This window comes from Lactuca serriola, chromosome 6, assembly GCF_051521515.1.
Source record: "Lactuca serriola cultivar US96UC23 chromosome 6, Lser_US96UC23_V15, whole genome shotgun sequence".
Taxonomy (NCBI): Eukaryota; Viridiplantae; Streptophyta; class Magnoliopsida; order Asterales; family Asteraceae; genus Lactuca; species Lactuca serriola.
In genome coordinates, this window is record NC_136413.1 from 108,179,923 (window position 1) to 108,194,792 (window position 14,870).

General features: G+C 35.0%; 1 protein-coding gene across 2 annotated transcripts; it reads left to right on the forward strand.

The window, feature by feature from the left end:
- Window positions 1-2,881: 2,881 nt before the first annotated feature.
- On the forward strand, window positions 2,882-8,449 carry LOC145056649 (pre-mRNA-splicing factor of RES complex protein). 2 transcript variants are annotated; one of them, XM_079004357.1, is made up of 9 exons: window positions 2,882-3,020; window positions 4,871-5,088; window positions 5,673-6,183; window positions 6,573-6,640; window positions 6,753-6,811; window positions 7,193-7,296; window positions 7,686-7,758; window positions 7,833-8,013; window positions 8,184-8,449. In XM_079004357.1, exons 2-9 carry the CDS (start codon window positions 4,887-4,889, stop codon window positions 8,267-8,269), a joined length of 1,284 nt encoding a protein of 427 aa, XP_078860483.1. In that variant the 5' UTR covers window positions 2,882-3,020; window positions 4,871-4,886; the 3' UTR covers window positions 8,270-8,449. The 2 variants fall into 2 exon arrangements, with proteins under 2 accessions (XP_078860483.1, XP_078860484.1); XM_079004358.1 differs by lacking the exon at window positions 2,882-3,020 and adding an exon at window positions 3,028-3,281.
- The last annotated feature ends 6,421 nt before the right edge of the window (window positions 8,450-14,870 follow it).

Here is a 14,870-nt window from a genome sequence, read left to right on the forward strand (position 1 = left end):
AATTTAAATATTAGGTTAAATAATAATTTAATTATATAAGAAGGACTTACAATTAAATTGGAATTAATTGGAAATGTTGAAAATGAGTTTTCGGTTGGAAAATGGGGTTTACGGTTGGAGGTTATGGTGTTAACGGTTGGATCTTGGTGTTCTTGAGGAGTTTATGAGGACTTGAGTATCATATGAAGATATGACGATTTGAAGATGAATTGAATTTTCTTGATGAAATCTGAGTAAAAGTTATGAAGATTTGAAGGTTCACGGATGATAGTTGAGAGGATTTTGGGAGTGTTTTCAAATGAAAAGTGTGAGAATTGAAAGTGTTTTCGCCATAACACTTATATATAGGGGTGGTTTACGGTTTTCTACTCAAAGGAAAGATAGGTTTTTGGATTTGGGTCAAGGTGAAAAGTGTTTTTGGATTAGAGATAATGACTTGAGAGGGTAACCTATTTTAGTTTTTTGTCACATTTGGTCACTAAATTATTTTTCGTGCTTTATTAACCCTTGAACTTATTGAAACGTATACATTATACCAGTATGACCGGTAATAGCAGGTTTTGCCGGTTTCCGGCATTGTTTCCGGCCAAACATAAGTTTTCCGGTCATCTTCTCCGATCAAACTCGATTTCCCGACGTTATTTCCGACAACATCTCTGTGAATACCCAAAATGGTCAAGAACTCTGATCTATTCTCCCCTTCTCTTTTTGCATGAACTCATGAGCTCCAAATACATCAGATCTCTCTCTGATCTGTGATGAACACACACATAAATACTTATCAGATCACTGTTCATCGTCTTCAACCTCTGGTTATGATGTTCTTAAGCAAACCTGAAATGATTTCTTGAGCAAAACTTCGGTTTTTTGAAGAATAAAACCCAGAATTCGAAAAACATACTCAATCAAATCATCCATGGCAGATCTAGCAAAAAAAAAAAAACAAAATCATACTTGTATGTCGATCTAGTTCATGCTCAAAAAATATCCTTATGGGTTTCATTTCGATTTATAAACCCATAACTCAAATTTGAAGCGCACACACACACACATGAACTCGAATCTGAAAAGGAGTTCATACAAGAAACTGACCTTTGGGATTTTTGGGATTCTGATGAACGAACTTGAGTTCTTCAAAACTTCCTTCTCGAAAACGGATTTCAGATCAGGGTTTCTTCAAAAAACAACGAGTTTATTCCTTCTGGAAAATGGATTTAAGATCTGCCATGGATTTGTTCTTCAAAACTTGATTTATGATCTTCAAAAACCGATGAGTTTGTTCCTTTTGGAAAAACCCCAATTCGAAACCTGCAAAATCATTTCTTCAACAAAATCGTTTCAATTATGGGTTACTTGAACAAAATCATATCGATTTTTGGGTTTCTTGAACATAACATTTCAAGTTCTAGGGTTTTTAGATGAAGAACACACTGAAAAATGAAGAACAGATGCGAAGAGTTTCATGAAAACACATATGGTGAGACAAAATTATGGGCCTTCAGTTCTCTGAGCTTTTCACATGAACACACATATGGTGAGACAAAATTACGTTTTTTGTTGGATTTCTGTGGGTTCTAAACTTATTTTTTGTAGGTAAATTAATAATATTGGTAAGGAAAAACTCATATTTGACTGGAAAAAATGGTCGGGGAAGATAACTGAAGATGTCGTCGGAGGTAAGATACGCCGGAAATGTCGCCGGAGGTGCTCCAAAATAGGTTTTACCTGCTATTGCCGGTAATAATGGTGTGATTAAGACAAAAATACAAGTTTAAGGGTTAACAGGGCACCAAAAATAGTTAAGTGACTAAATATGTACAAAACATATAGTTAATTACCCTTTTAAGTCATTATCCCTTTGGATTAAAAGCAAGCGAAAAAACCAAAATGGAACAATTTCAAACTGTAAACCCTCCATGCATTTATTACATTAGGCGTAAACTCCATTTCCTTTAATTAGTTCGGGTGAAAACTCATTTAATGGTTATATTTATGTTTTAAACCCTTAGTCTTTCAACATATGTTCATTTATACTACTCTAAATTAGCTTAGTTTTCAATCCATATTTCAACATGATTTTCCACATAAACTTGTATATAAGTTAAATGAATCATGCACTCAAGGCATTTAAAGTTCTTATAACCACAAGTTAGGTTGTGAATTTACTTGTATAAGGTTGTAGTTTAGACTTTTAATGATTTGAAATAACGGGTTGTCACAGATTTTATTGAAAATGGTTAAGTTATCACATCCTAAAGTCAATTATATACTTGCTTTTCCTTAATCTAGACCGCAAACACTATAATATATCCTAGCATGACCGCAATCACATGTGATTGCGATTGCGGTCCTGTGATGGATTTCACTTTTGGTTTTTGGTCCTAAGTCCTTTCCCATTGTGTTTTCGGTTTGCTTTCACCCAATAAAATGGTGATTTCGGTCATGCTAGGATTCCTTGGCCGAAAACATAAAGCAAGGTCCCATTTTGATTCATGTTTTAATCATTAACTTATCTTGGCTTCCAAATATTTGTTATGAACATGATTTTTAATATGTGCTTATATACGTACTTATATCAACGATTTCCTTTTTTGTTTATAAGATCGATTGCAACAAGGTTACATCATGAGTTTATTGACACATATTACAATCTAAACTTTTCTAGTGGTGACACTTTTCGGGTCGGTCTTTTTAGCCCGATTAAAATAACCTGAAATCCAAATTGGACAAAAATAGATATTCAAAACCGATCCAAATAATTTATTCGGTTCTAATTCAGGTCGGTCCAGTCCGGGTTTCGGTTGTCGGTCCAATCGCACGTCCATACTTAGGTCATTAATAATATTTTATTTTATTTTTTAAGAAAGGGTTTTTTGGCATTTATTATTGTCAAAGATGTTTGTTTCCTTTCATCGTTTGCATCCTTCCACCCGTCAGTCTCTCCACACCGGCCATCCCTCCGGCAGACGTCGGTCCTTACTCCACCTCCGTCGCTCCACATCACCGCCGCCGCCGATCAGGTACGGTCTTTTCCGTCTCACTTCATTCTCCTCTCTCGTTTCTCTTTTCTTCTCTCGCTCTCAATCTACTCCACGACACTACCGCCCCTTCTCCCTCCTCCGCCTGCCTCCCTCCCCCAGCGAAACCGCCGCTGCCAGACCCGCCAGAGATACCGCTGATGCCAGCCCTGCCAGACACACCGCCTCCGACATCCCCGCCATCGTCGCCTCCCTGTTTCACCGACCTGATGCTTCAACATCTTCCCGTCTCTTTCTATCCCGGTAATACTCATACCTTCTGTTATACATTCATCTGGCCCTCTACCACCGACCGGTCTCCTGTTGTCATCGTTCTCATCATTTTCGGTTTTGGATTTTGGATTTGTGGGTTTTTATTTTCGATTTACTTTTTCATTCAATAGCCCAAATGACCTGCTGTAGGATTGGATTCAGTTGGATTCAGATTAGGTCATTTTTTGTTTATGATTTGGTCATTGCGCCTGTGATTTGCAGGTTTTTTGTGTGGATTAGTGGTTGATGTTTGTTGTTTCGTATTTGGTTATTGCACTGTAACTAACTAATGATTTAGATTGATAGAAAATTAGCTAATGCATGAACGAGGTGTTGTTGTTGTATTCTCATGGATCTGTTTCAATTACCTTGATTTCTACACTTGTCATTCCTCCTCTTAACAAGAAAGTGGTCTCCTTTCCTCACAGTTCAATTAACTTGTTTTTGTGATTTTTGTGAAGTAAAGGTATGTTTGATTTTCTGATTTTTGTGAAGTAATGTATGTTTGATTCTCTGATTGTTGAGATTAAATTAAATTAGAATGCTAGAATTGGTTATAGTTTTCAAAGTAAAATCTCTTAATAAGGAAAATGCTGAAAGTACAATGTTGTAATTGAAAGTAGAAATTTAGACCTTTTAAAAATTTAGATCCTGCCAAACACCCCCTTTGTATGAAGGCATGGAAAAAGACATTTTACCACTTCAAAAGCAAACACTACCTTACCCTCGGCATTTATTTTTTTCAGTCGCGTGAGTCTTTTTCTTCTCCATCTTTGTAGCAGCCTTTGATTCTTTGGTATAATCATCTTGATTCTTCAATTTCTCAGTTAAGTATATATCTTCCATTCTACTACTGTTCATAGGGGTTTCGATTTTGGCTTTTGAGTTTTAGGGTTAGGGTGTGTTTTGACTTTTGATTGGCATTTATATTTTCGATTTTCTGTTTTAGGGTTTCCATATATGACTTGAGAGGCTATAGACTTGTTAACAAAATGACAATGTTAATGTTATTACCGAATCTGTCTTCAAACATGGTAAAGCAAGAAGTCATAGACAGCTTGTAATTTCCCATCTACAGATAAAGATCCCTTGGCTGAAATTTGATACACTCAGCATCTTTTAATGACTCAGTGTTGTCACTGCTTTCATATATATATATATATATATATATATATATATATATATATATATATATATACTCTTGCACTTAAATTTAAGTTTTCTGAGTCAGTAATATACAGATTTTTGTATCAGTTTTTAAAGTATGTGATCTTGCTCCAAGGACACTAGGTTGATGAGTCATGACAGTTCTCCAATGAACAACCATTTTTTTGTTCACCATCACGTCTGGACAGAAGGGTAAAATGGTCACTTACCATCATTCAGACGGTTGGTTCATCCGGTCCAAAAAAGAAACAATCTTTGTTAATACAATGCTTTTCTCCAGACAACCATCATTTATCTTGATTCTTGACAACACTTGATGGAAAAAAGAAAAAAAAACAAGCTCTATTACATGTTTTATATGATTGAACCTTAAAACATAAAACATAATGTTTTTTTTTTTTTTTTGGGAGCAGGACTTGAAGACCAACCATGGTAGCACCATCTTCAGGGTCCAGTTCACTCAAGGAGTATTTGAAAAGATATGAAAATAATGAGGAGGAGGAGAAGAAGAAGAAGAAAAAGAAAAAGAAGATGAAAAGTAAGCCTGATATGAATGGTGTTCTTGTTGTTGATGAGGATCCTGTTTGGCAAAAGCCAGTTCAGCTTGAAGAAGAAGATGATGAGTCACAAGGTATGCCAATAAAATTTCTTGTTCAGTAGATTTCTTCACCTATGATTTTAATGTTCTTTGTTAAAATATCAAGGACCAAATGTGAAAAATAACAATGTACTTTCATTTATTTGTGTATTATAGCATCCTACTTCCATTTTCATTCTATTACAACATTGAACAAAACAACCCAATTATAGCATTGTACTTTCATTTTATTTTCTTCTTAGGACATTATAGTTTAAAAAATCCACCCAATTAAAAATTGCTTTGTATTTGGATAATAGTGCTTTTTTTAAATTACAATGCTGTAACAGGAAGAAATGGAAGTAGGAGGCTTATAGTAAACAAATCAAATGAAATTATATTGCTACTTCTTGCATTTAACCCAATATAAAATACTAAAAGCGAGAAATAACATGTACTTTCAGTTCTTTCTTGTAAATGTATTGTATTTTGATGAATTTACCCAATTATAGCAATGCAAATTGCTTAGTATTTAGATGATATTGCTATAAATATAATTGATAGATTTTCAAAGTACAATAATGTAATAGGAAAAGATGCTTTATAAATAATTATAATCACCCTTGTAATGTATACAGATGAAGAGAAGCCACAAGTTGATGAAGATATTGAAGTGAAACGAATGAAAAGATTAGAGCAACTTAAAAGCCGGCGCCCTTTTGGTGCTATTTCTGAAGATGGAAGCGGTTGGGTTCCCGTGTCTGATACTGCTAAAAATTCCGACATCTCTCCGCCACGTAGACGTAGGGCCCGGAATGATACACCGGAACCGGAATCAGAATCCGAACATATAACGGAATTGAATTCCGACATGTCCCCACCCCGTAAACGAAGGGCCCGGAACGATACACCGGAACCGGAATCCGATCCCGATCTTTCTCCTCCTCGGAAGGGCCGCAGTCGAGAGTCTGATATTTCTCCTCCTCGACGGGGGCATAATCGTCCACATGAAGATCTTTCTCCCCCGAGAAAAAAACATTCTCCACCGAGAAAACCTATCAAGGAATCAGAGAGGCCAAAAACTGGTTTAGTCAGTGGTAAAGATATAAAAGAAGAAATTGCTAAAACAAAGAAGGAAGATTGGTTGAGGTAATCATATCTCTTCTTTGTTATTTGCTAATGGGACATAAGTTTCAATTTTTTTTTGTCCCACAATAAAGGTGGAATAGGGACTCGCTCTCGTCTGTGCAAAAGAAATTGATACCCTCCGCTCTGCATCCTTAGTATTGAAAGTGCGCTTAATAAATAGATCTGGAAGGGATTAAATAATCTTTTAAGGGCTATTTTCGATGATGAGAATGTGGAGGGCGTTAACGTCTTTTGCACATATGAGAGATTGTGAGCTAGTCCTTGTCCCACTTTTTTGTATGGGTCAAAAAAAAAAATTACATTTTTGTCCCAATCAAATGCAAGCCAAACTCTTGTCTGAAACCTTGTTGTAGAAGGTCAGAATTACTGATTATATATATTACTTGCAGGTTTCAAAAAATGGATCCTTCGATAAGTGGGCGAAATGCTGAAGGTGTACGTCGTGATAAGAGAACTGGTTAGTTTTAAATTCCTAAATAATATTTGTATACACTATACGATACAATGTTTTTTTTACTATTTCTTGTTAAAAATATATTTTTAATTCCACTTGTGGTTTTTTTTTTCAGGGGAACGCCTGACAAAGGACCAGATCAAAGCACTACAAAAGGAAGATGAGAAGCCAAAGGTACTCAACTATTAGTTTTCATATATAAAGTTTTATATTTTGAAATGTCTCGATTCTCAAATTGGTTTGTGCATTTCTGTTCATGTTGTTGTAGAATTATTTTCATGTAGTAAACAGACTTCAAATATTTCAAAATTAATTTTAATATCTTTAACATCATGTTATTGAAGTATACTAAAAATTTTTTAAGCACTGAAAACAACTGATAAGAACACTAAACAAATAAGAAGGAATCGTGCTTGTATAACCAATAATGTGAGACATGATGCTATGAGTTACATACATGCGTAGTTGATTTGTTAATTATGGTGCAATTATTATATTTAAAATACATGATGTTACTTAAATTGTATTCTTATTTAACAAAACTATTTCGAACAGGAGATAAAACTGGAATGGGGCAAGGGTTTGGCTCAAAAACGGGAAGCAGAGGCAAGGCTGCAGGAATTGGAAGTTGAGAAGGCTAAACCATTTGCAAGAACAAGGTAAAAAATGTCTATTATATTTCATGTAAAACATCTTAAAGATTCTTATTGGAGATCTCTACATCTTTTATAATCATAAGATGATAACATAGATATCAATGGACTGGACAACAAATTTGAAAATCATGTCCGACTGTTAAGACTAGTAAGATTAAGGATGTTTGCATATTCTGATTTATCGATTTATCTCTATTATATTTTAGATTTTTTTACATTTTACTAAATTACAAAAGAAAATGTAAAGAAACCTTACCAAGTCTATACAAATAAATCGTTTTTAAGAAAAACCTAATCAAATTAATTGTCAATCAAACATTAGAGTTCCATTAAAATTTTACTATAAAACATAATGCATCTTTTTTTTTTTTTTTTTTTTTTGTATTCTTCAGAGATGATCCGGATCTTGATAATATGCTGAAGGATAGAGTTAGATGGGGTGACCCCATGGCACATCTAGTGAAGGTAATTAAGTTAAACCCTAAACCTTAATTCAAATTCAAATTCAACTGACTGATATTATTTATGTAATGTTTCAGAAGAAGCAATCAGAAATGATTCTTCCAGATATAGGAGACAACGAGAGGATGAGAGAATCAGGGTTTATAGTTCCTCAAGAAGTCCCTAATCACAGTTGGTTGAAGAGAGGCTTTGAGGCTGCACCAAATCGCTATGGTATCAGACCAGGACGACACTGGGATGGGGTTGACCGCAGCAACGGTTAGTCAATTCTTTTTTTTTTTTTTTTTTTTTTTTTTTTTTTTTTTTTGTTACATAATACATATTGCTAAAAAAATCAAAGTACTTTGCTATACTTTTAATATTTTCATTAATTGAATTTATTTTTGAATTGATTGGAAGTGATGAATTGATGTTTGTTTGTTTTGCAGGATTTGAGAAGCAAATGTTCAATAGACAAAATGAGAAACAAGCTACAGAAAGAGAAGCTTACTTGTGGTCGGTTGCTGATATGTGAAGTGTGCTAAAATGGGAAATATTGTCCTTGTTTTTGCTTACTTTTAATGTCGCTCTTGATGACTTTTGTGTTGTATTTTAATTAAAGTTTGGATTGAAATGAGGCAAATGGTACGTGACCACAAGTATAAGCATATAATTAATTGCAGAGAAATTAAATATCTCCTGCCTTTTGTTCCTACTTATCCTCCTACCCAATTAAATGATGATATTTGTAACATTTAATGTTTATTTATTGAAATTTAATAATATTTTAGGATACTAACATGACACTTGTCATCTTTTAAATGGGTAGAAAGATTGGTAGGTACAAAAGTAGGATGATATTTAATTTCTCTTAATTGCATGACTGAAAAAGGAAAAAAAAACCTTCGATCAAGTTTTATATGTATTATCATCAGGGTCATATTGAACTTAGATTTTAATAAGTATTGAATCTAGGGTTAAGTCTAACCATATGTTGCTTTTCGTATGATTTATCGAAGTTATTTTTTTTTAGACAAAACAACGTTAATACCATAAAAACCATTATTTATACACTCTCGTTTTGATTTAACCTTATTATTTTTTTTGTTACTTATTTGTGTCGACACTTTATGAAAAGTCAATGATAGCTGGTGTCATCGGTTTAGCATGTAAACCTCACTCTTATATATATAAATTTGTTATTCGCCCCAAATACTCTAATTCACTCTTCATTTGATGTTCTTCCTCGCGCATCACCCGCCTTCTTCCCCATGGTTTCGTCTTCAATAGTCTTCTATTGGCAAATCTTGTTATCGCACCAAGTGTGATTGTGGTGATCAAATGTAATACTTAATTTCAAGAACCGATAAAAACCCAGGAATAAAGTTCAAAGCATGCCCTAACTATAAGGTAAAATTAAGAGATTTTGTTTTTTTTTTTCCATTTTATTATATTTCCAGAGTTATTAAATGAAGATCACATTAGCAGGGTATCAAAAAAGGGTGTAAATATTTCAAGTGGTTTGACACAATGGAGTTGGTTTTTAATGATAATGAAAGGGAACCATACAATGAAATTGTTGCCAATAGTGTACCACAGGTTGTTTTGGTGATTATGATGATTATTGGTGTAATTCATATACTTGCCATTGTATTTTAATGCATTGCCCTAGGTTAAGGCAACTGTTGTAATGTTGGTATTTTGGCAGGGTTAAGACATTACAGTAAAAGTAGTAGTTGCAAGGGTGTTGTAGTTTGATGTAAGAACTAGTTGGTTAATTGTTGATTTCAGATTGTAATGTTTATATAAAAGTATCTTGATGGCAATCCAATGCTATTTATGATCCATGTGGTTTGGTATTACATTATAGTGATTCACTGCAATGATAATGTAGTTATGGTAAAGGACAAGTAAAGTCAACGTACTTTAAATAATTAACTTATGACAATTTGCTTAAACTGAAATGACAAGTAAACGCAACGTACTTTAAATACTTGCATTGTTAATCACATAAAAGGGGGTATTACAATTAGAACCAAACATCCAATTGCTTAACAATGTTACAAATGGCTATTAACTATCAATGTTCAAAAAGGCCTAACTGAATACTAGATGTTGATTTGCAATTGGACGATTGTTACCAAAAGCTAATGCAATGTTAACAAAAAGGGCAAGCAAAATACATAGTGCCCATGATACCCCCTCCTAAATACTCCTACTCCAAACTATAGGGTTTCTCCACACTAAAACCCTCTCAATCATTCTCATAAACTGCCTTCTTGAGCTTGATCTTCACAATTCTCTCAGAAATGTTCCTTTTCCTAGGCCTCCCAACTTGTGTAGCTTCAATGAAGTCATTCTCCATTACACTAGTGGCACAAGGTAGGTATCAAATCCCCTTCTAAGTCTCCTTCCAAGTGATCATCAATCTCTTTAACATCTACACCATGTAACACATGATGCAGTTAATTACCCTTTTTAAATCACATTATTATAAGAAATTTAAAGTAAAGGTTGGCATACCATTTCCACTGGTGGCATAGGGTCAGGTATCACATCCTGAACATCCCCTTCTAAGTTATCTTCAATCTCATTAACATCTATATCCTATGTTATATGATGCATTTATGAATTAAAGCACAAATGAGGCATTTATAAGAAATAAAAAATGGAGGTTGGTATACCTAAGGTATCACATCCACATCCCCTTCCAAGTTATATTCCAAGTTATCTTCAATCTCATTAACATCTATTTCTTGGATCATATGATGCATTTATGAATTAAAACACAAATGAGGCATTTATAAGGAAATTAAAATGGAATTCGACATACCATTTCTACTAGTGCATAGGGCCAAGCATCAAATTTACCCTTTCCAAATATTGTGCAATATCATGAAGTTCATATCCACATTCTTGCAACATTAATACATCATCATTATAAGCAATGATTGGAGGTTGGATTGCATTTACTGGGGGGCCCTCCTAAAACATTTCATCTTGGTTTTTCCTAATAATGATCATCCTCTTGTACAACTTCCTGAACATCATCATTACTTTCTTGAACATCATCTACACTTGGTTAAACATTAGAAGCTGCTTCAACTTTTTCACAATTTGCTTGAATATCTATACTTTCTTGAACATTAACATGATCAGTTGCTTGAACATCATCCTAAAAATTTGCATTAACCCCTTGCACTTGATCCTATGCAGTTGCTTCAATATTTTCACTTGCTTAAACATCATCCTGAACAGTTGCATTAACCCAATAGTTTGAACATCATGCTATGTAGTTGCTTCAATAGTTGCTTTATTTGAGGATCCTTCTCCATCCCCTTTTCTCTTCTTGTTTCTTTTCAGTATACGTTTAGCTTTCCTTTGATTTGAAGTTCCCTCTCCATCCCTGTTTGGTATTCCATTCCATCCCTCCTTGGCCTTCCTGTTTTTTTAGGTGGCACATAGTCCCTGGTCACTCACTCATTCTTACAAGATTTCAAGTTATGTCCCAAATTGTAAACATTTGCTACACCTAATAGTCCTACAAACTCTAGCTCTAATAGTTGGGAACTTGGAATCATTGACATTAGACACATGCCTTCTTCTCTTGGTTTTTGGCCTACCGGACATTCTCCTTATCAATGGAGGTAATGTCTTTATATATGCAGTGGGTACCAACATGTTGCTGCTATCCACTGATGATATATTTGTGGTATATGCAACCACAAATTTCTCCTTTTGGAACCAAATGCTGAGAAAATCAGTTGGATTCATGTGAATGTAGTTTTGCTGCTGCTTGATCATGCACACATGTGTAATAGTGTGCTTATAAACCCATTTTGTAAGATGCACATCTATACATTGTCTCAAATACAAACCCTCCAATTGTTATCACTTTTTAGTTCCTAGAAATAAAAACTAAAAACAACAAGTTTACTGCTGCTTGACCATGCACACATGTGCAATAGTGTGCTTCTAAATCCACTTTGTAAGATGCACATCTATACATTTTCTCAAATACAAACCCTCCAGTTTCTATCACTTTCCACTTCCTAGAAATAAAAACTAAAAAGAACAAGTTAATGTTAAGTACAAAGCAAAACATAAATAACTGAAGGTAATAACTTACCGGTAAGTATTTACCTTATCCCTTTTCCAAACTCCATTTTTCTATGATAGCTGGACAAGATTCAGTTTTCCATGTAGAAGCTTTATCATCCAAAAAGTAAAACCTAGCCATGACATATATTCATATTTCCTCTAACATTTTTAGAAGTGTTTTATTCCTAATATCTTTGATCATGGAGTTAAGGACTCAGAACTACCATTTTCCACAACCTCACATGCATACCCTTGTGAAAAATGCCCTACACCAAGATTCTAGATTCCTAGACATCAACCAAGCATACCCATTCGGGGTGATTTTCTTCATTTTTTCCATTTTAGCCACAAAATCCCCTTCAACAGTATTAGTTGCAGCAGCCTAGGACAAGTTCTTCAACTCTAAACCTGTATAAGTCTTCTTGAACTTGGCGTAAACGTGTCTTGCACACTGCCTATGTTCAACATATGGAAGGATAGCTTTCCCAGATTCTAGAAGCCTCTGAAACCAGTAAATAAAACATTAATATTGGTTAGTCAATATAAATGAATAAATGAAAAACTTTATAACCTATTTAAGTTTACCTTGTGTTGATCTGAAATGAAAACTAGACCGCTTCCACAATCAACATCCAAGTCATCAACCAAAAGTTGTAAAAACCAAGTCCAATTGTCTTTGTTCTCAACGTTCACTACAACCCATGCAATTGGATAGACGTGATTGTTAGCATCTCTTCCAATAATAGTCAAAATATCCCCTTTGAATTGTCCCTTTAGGAAACATCCATCTAATCCAATCACATGTATGCACCCTCTATTCCAACCATCTTTGAATGCCTTAAAACATGCATAAAAACGTTGAAAATAGTTCTTGCCATCTGGATTTACTGTCACTCCTACTTTGCATGTGCTTCCAGGGTTAGATCTAAGGATTTCATTGGCATAATCCCATACCTTAGCATAGTGTTACTCTAGTTTAACTTATATCATTTCCCTTGCTCTTACCCTAGCTCTATGACATTGCCCCTTTGACACTTTAACCGAGTAGTTTCTATTTACATCCTCCATCATCTCAAGCAATGTCATTTTTAGCTTCCAAATTATATCCTTAATGTAGTGTTTTTCTAACCAATTACAACTAAAAAAATGTCCAAAATTATAATTTCTTGCACAGAGATGTGTTTTGATCATATATTTTATTTGAAAAGTACGTTCGTTGTACTTCTATGAAGCGTGGATCCTAAAGGGACATGGTTTTTTTGCATCTTTTCTCATACACTTAACAATTAACCTACTTTTTGTCACTCTTCTTGAACCTAAGTTGGTGATATATGTTTGGACCTAGATAGCCCAATTAAAAATGGATTACTTGCCAAGGAGATGGGCTTTACTAATTTGGGCTTTGGAGTGTGCTTGATTTTGTGGATTTGGGCTTGAAATGGGGTGGGCCGATTTGTTTTGGCTACATGGAAGTTGTGACCACATTTTTTTGGACTTGTTGGTGATCATGGAATAAATTTGAACCATTTCCTTGTCTTGTGTGTAGCATGGACGAAAATTGAAGAGTTTTTGGGAGTTTCTAGTAGTTATTGGCTAGTAGTTAATGTACTAGTTAAATAAAAGCTCTTAATGATGAGCCTTTTCACTTTTGTAACTCATGGCTCCTATTAACTATATATAGGGCCGATTTCTATGAATAAATCATCACTTGAACTTGTTGAAATTTGCTCTATTTCTCAAATAAGATAGGTCTCTTATCGTGTGGTGTGTTGTGTGTCAATAGATCTTGGCATTCAACCTAGTTCTTGCTTCAATAGGTCTTGAGGTAAGAACTAACCCTATCCTCTTCTCTACCCTCATAGTCTCGTGTTCTACCCCCCCTCTCTCTCTCTCTCTTCCATCCGAAAATAGCCCCCATACATGCATCATAGTGGTATCAGAGCCGAAACAATCCTGCAATCACCATGGATTTTAATGATCCTGTTTTTCTCTACAATCTTCAAGAAGCACTAAGGAACATCCAAGATGGCCAACCTAGAAGACAAGCAAGGCGTGAACTTAGGTCAAGTGAAGAATTCAAAGTCAATGAGTTGCAGGAATTTGTGGGTGGTACGGACCTAGCCAAATACTTGGAATAGGAAAGAAAAATTGAATGCATGTTCGAATTCAAAGATGTAGATGATGAAAAGGCATGTAAGTTTGCCATCCTGAAACTTTGTGCTGGTGCCTCTTTGTGGTTCGAAGGGCTTAAGGCCAAGAGAACACGAGAGGGTAAAGACAAAATTGCATCGTGGGAATCATTAAAAAGAAAGTTAAGAAAAAGGTATGTACCAATTAATCACCGCATGGAAACCTATAGAAAAATAGCCGAGTTGAAACAAGGCAAAATGAACGTGGATGAATATATAGATGAATTTGAAAAATTGTCACTTATGGGTGATATTGATGCAGTCGAAGAGCAGAAAATGTCTCGGTTTTTACGCAGGTTGAACTTGAATATTGCTAACATTGTTGATTTGTATCCATATTCTGATTTTGACACTCTTTGTGGTTTGTGTTTAAAGTTGGAAAACCAAGAAAAATACAGGAAAACCGGTGTTCCTCAATCCGAATTCGGGAAATCTAAGTCTTGGGGTAAACCCGAGAATGCAACCGTCAATCCTTTTTCCGTGGGTAGTTCTTCCGGAGTTCCCAAAACTGCGACTCCTTCTAAAGATTCCAAGGAAACTAGTTTTTCTAAGGTACGATGCTACAAGTGCCAAGGTTTCGGGCATTTCCAAAGTTCGTGCCCAAATAAATGAGTCGTGACATTACGGGAAGCGATGGAATTCCGGGACGAGTTGCTAGAAGAAGAAAAAAAGACAAAGTTCCATCTTTGAGGAAGAGGCCGAACATGAAGAAGAAGAGGAGAATGAAAGCTACGAAGCTCCCGTCTATGACACGTTGTTGGTCCTTCGGGCATTACAAGCAAAGGTGACACACGAAGGGCTGACCAAAGAACTCAATTGTCTCATACTAAATGTCTGGTAAATGAT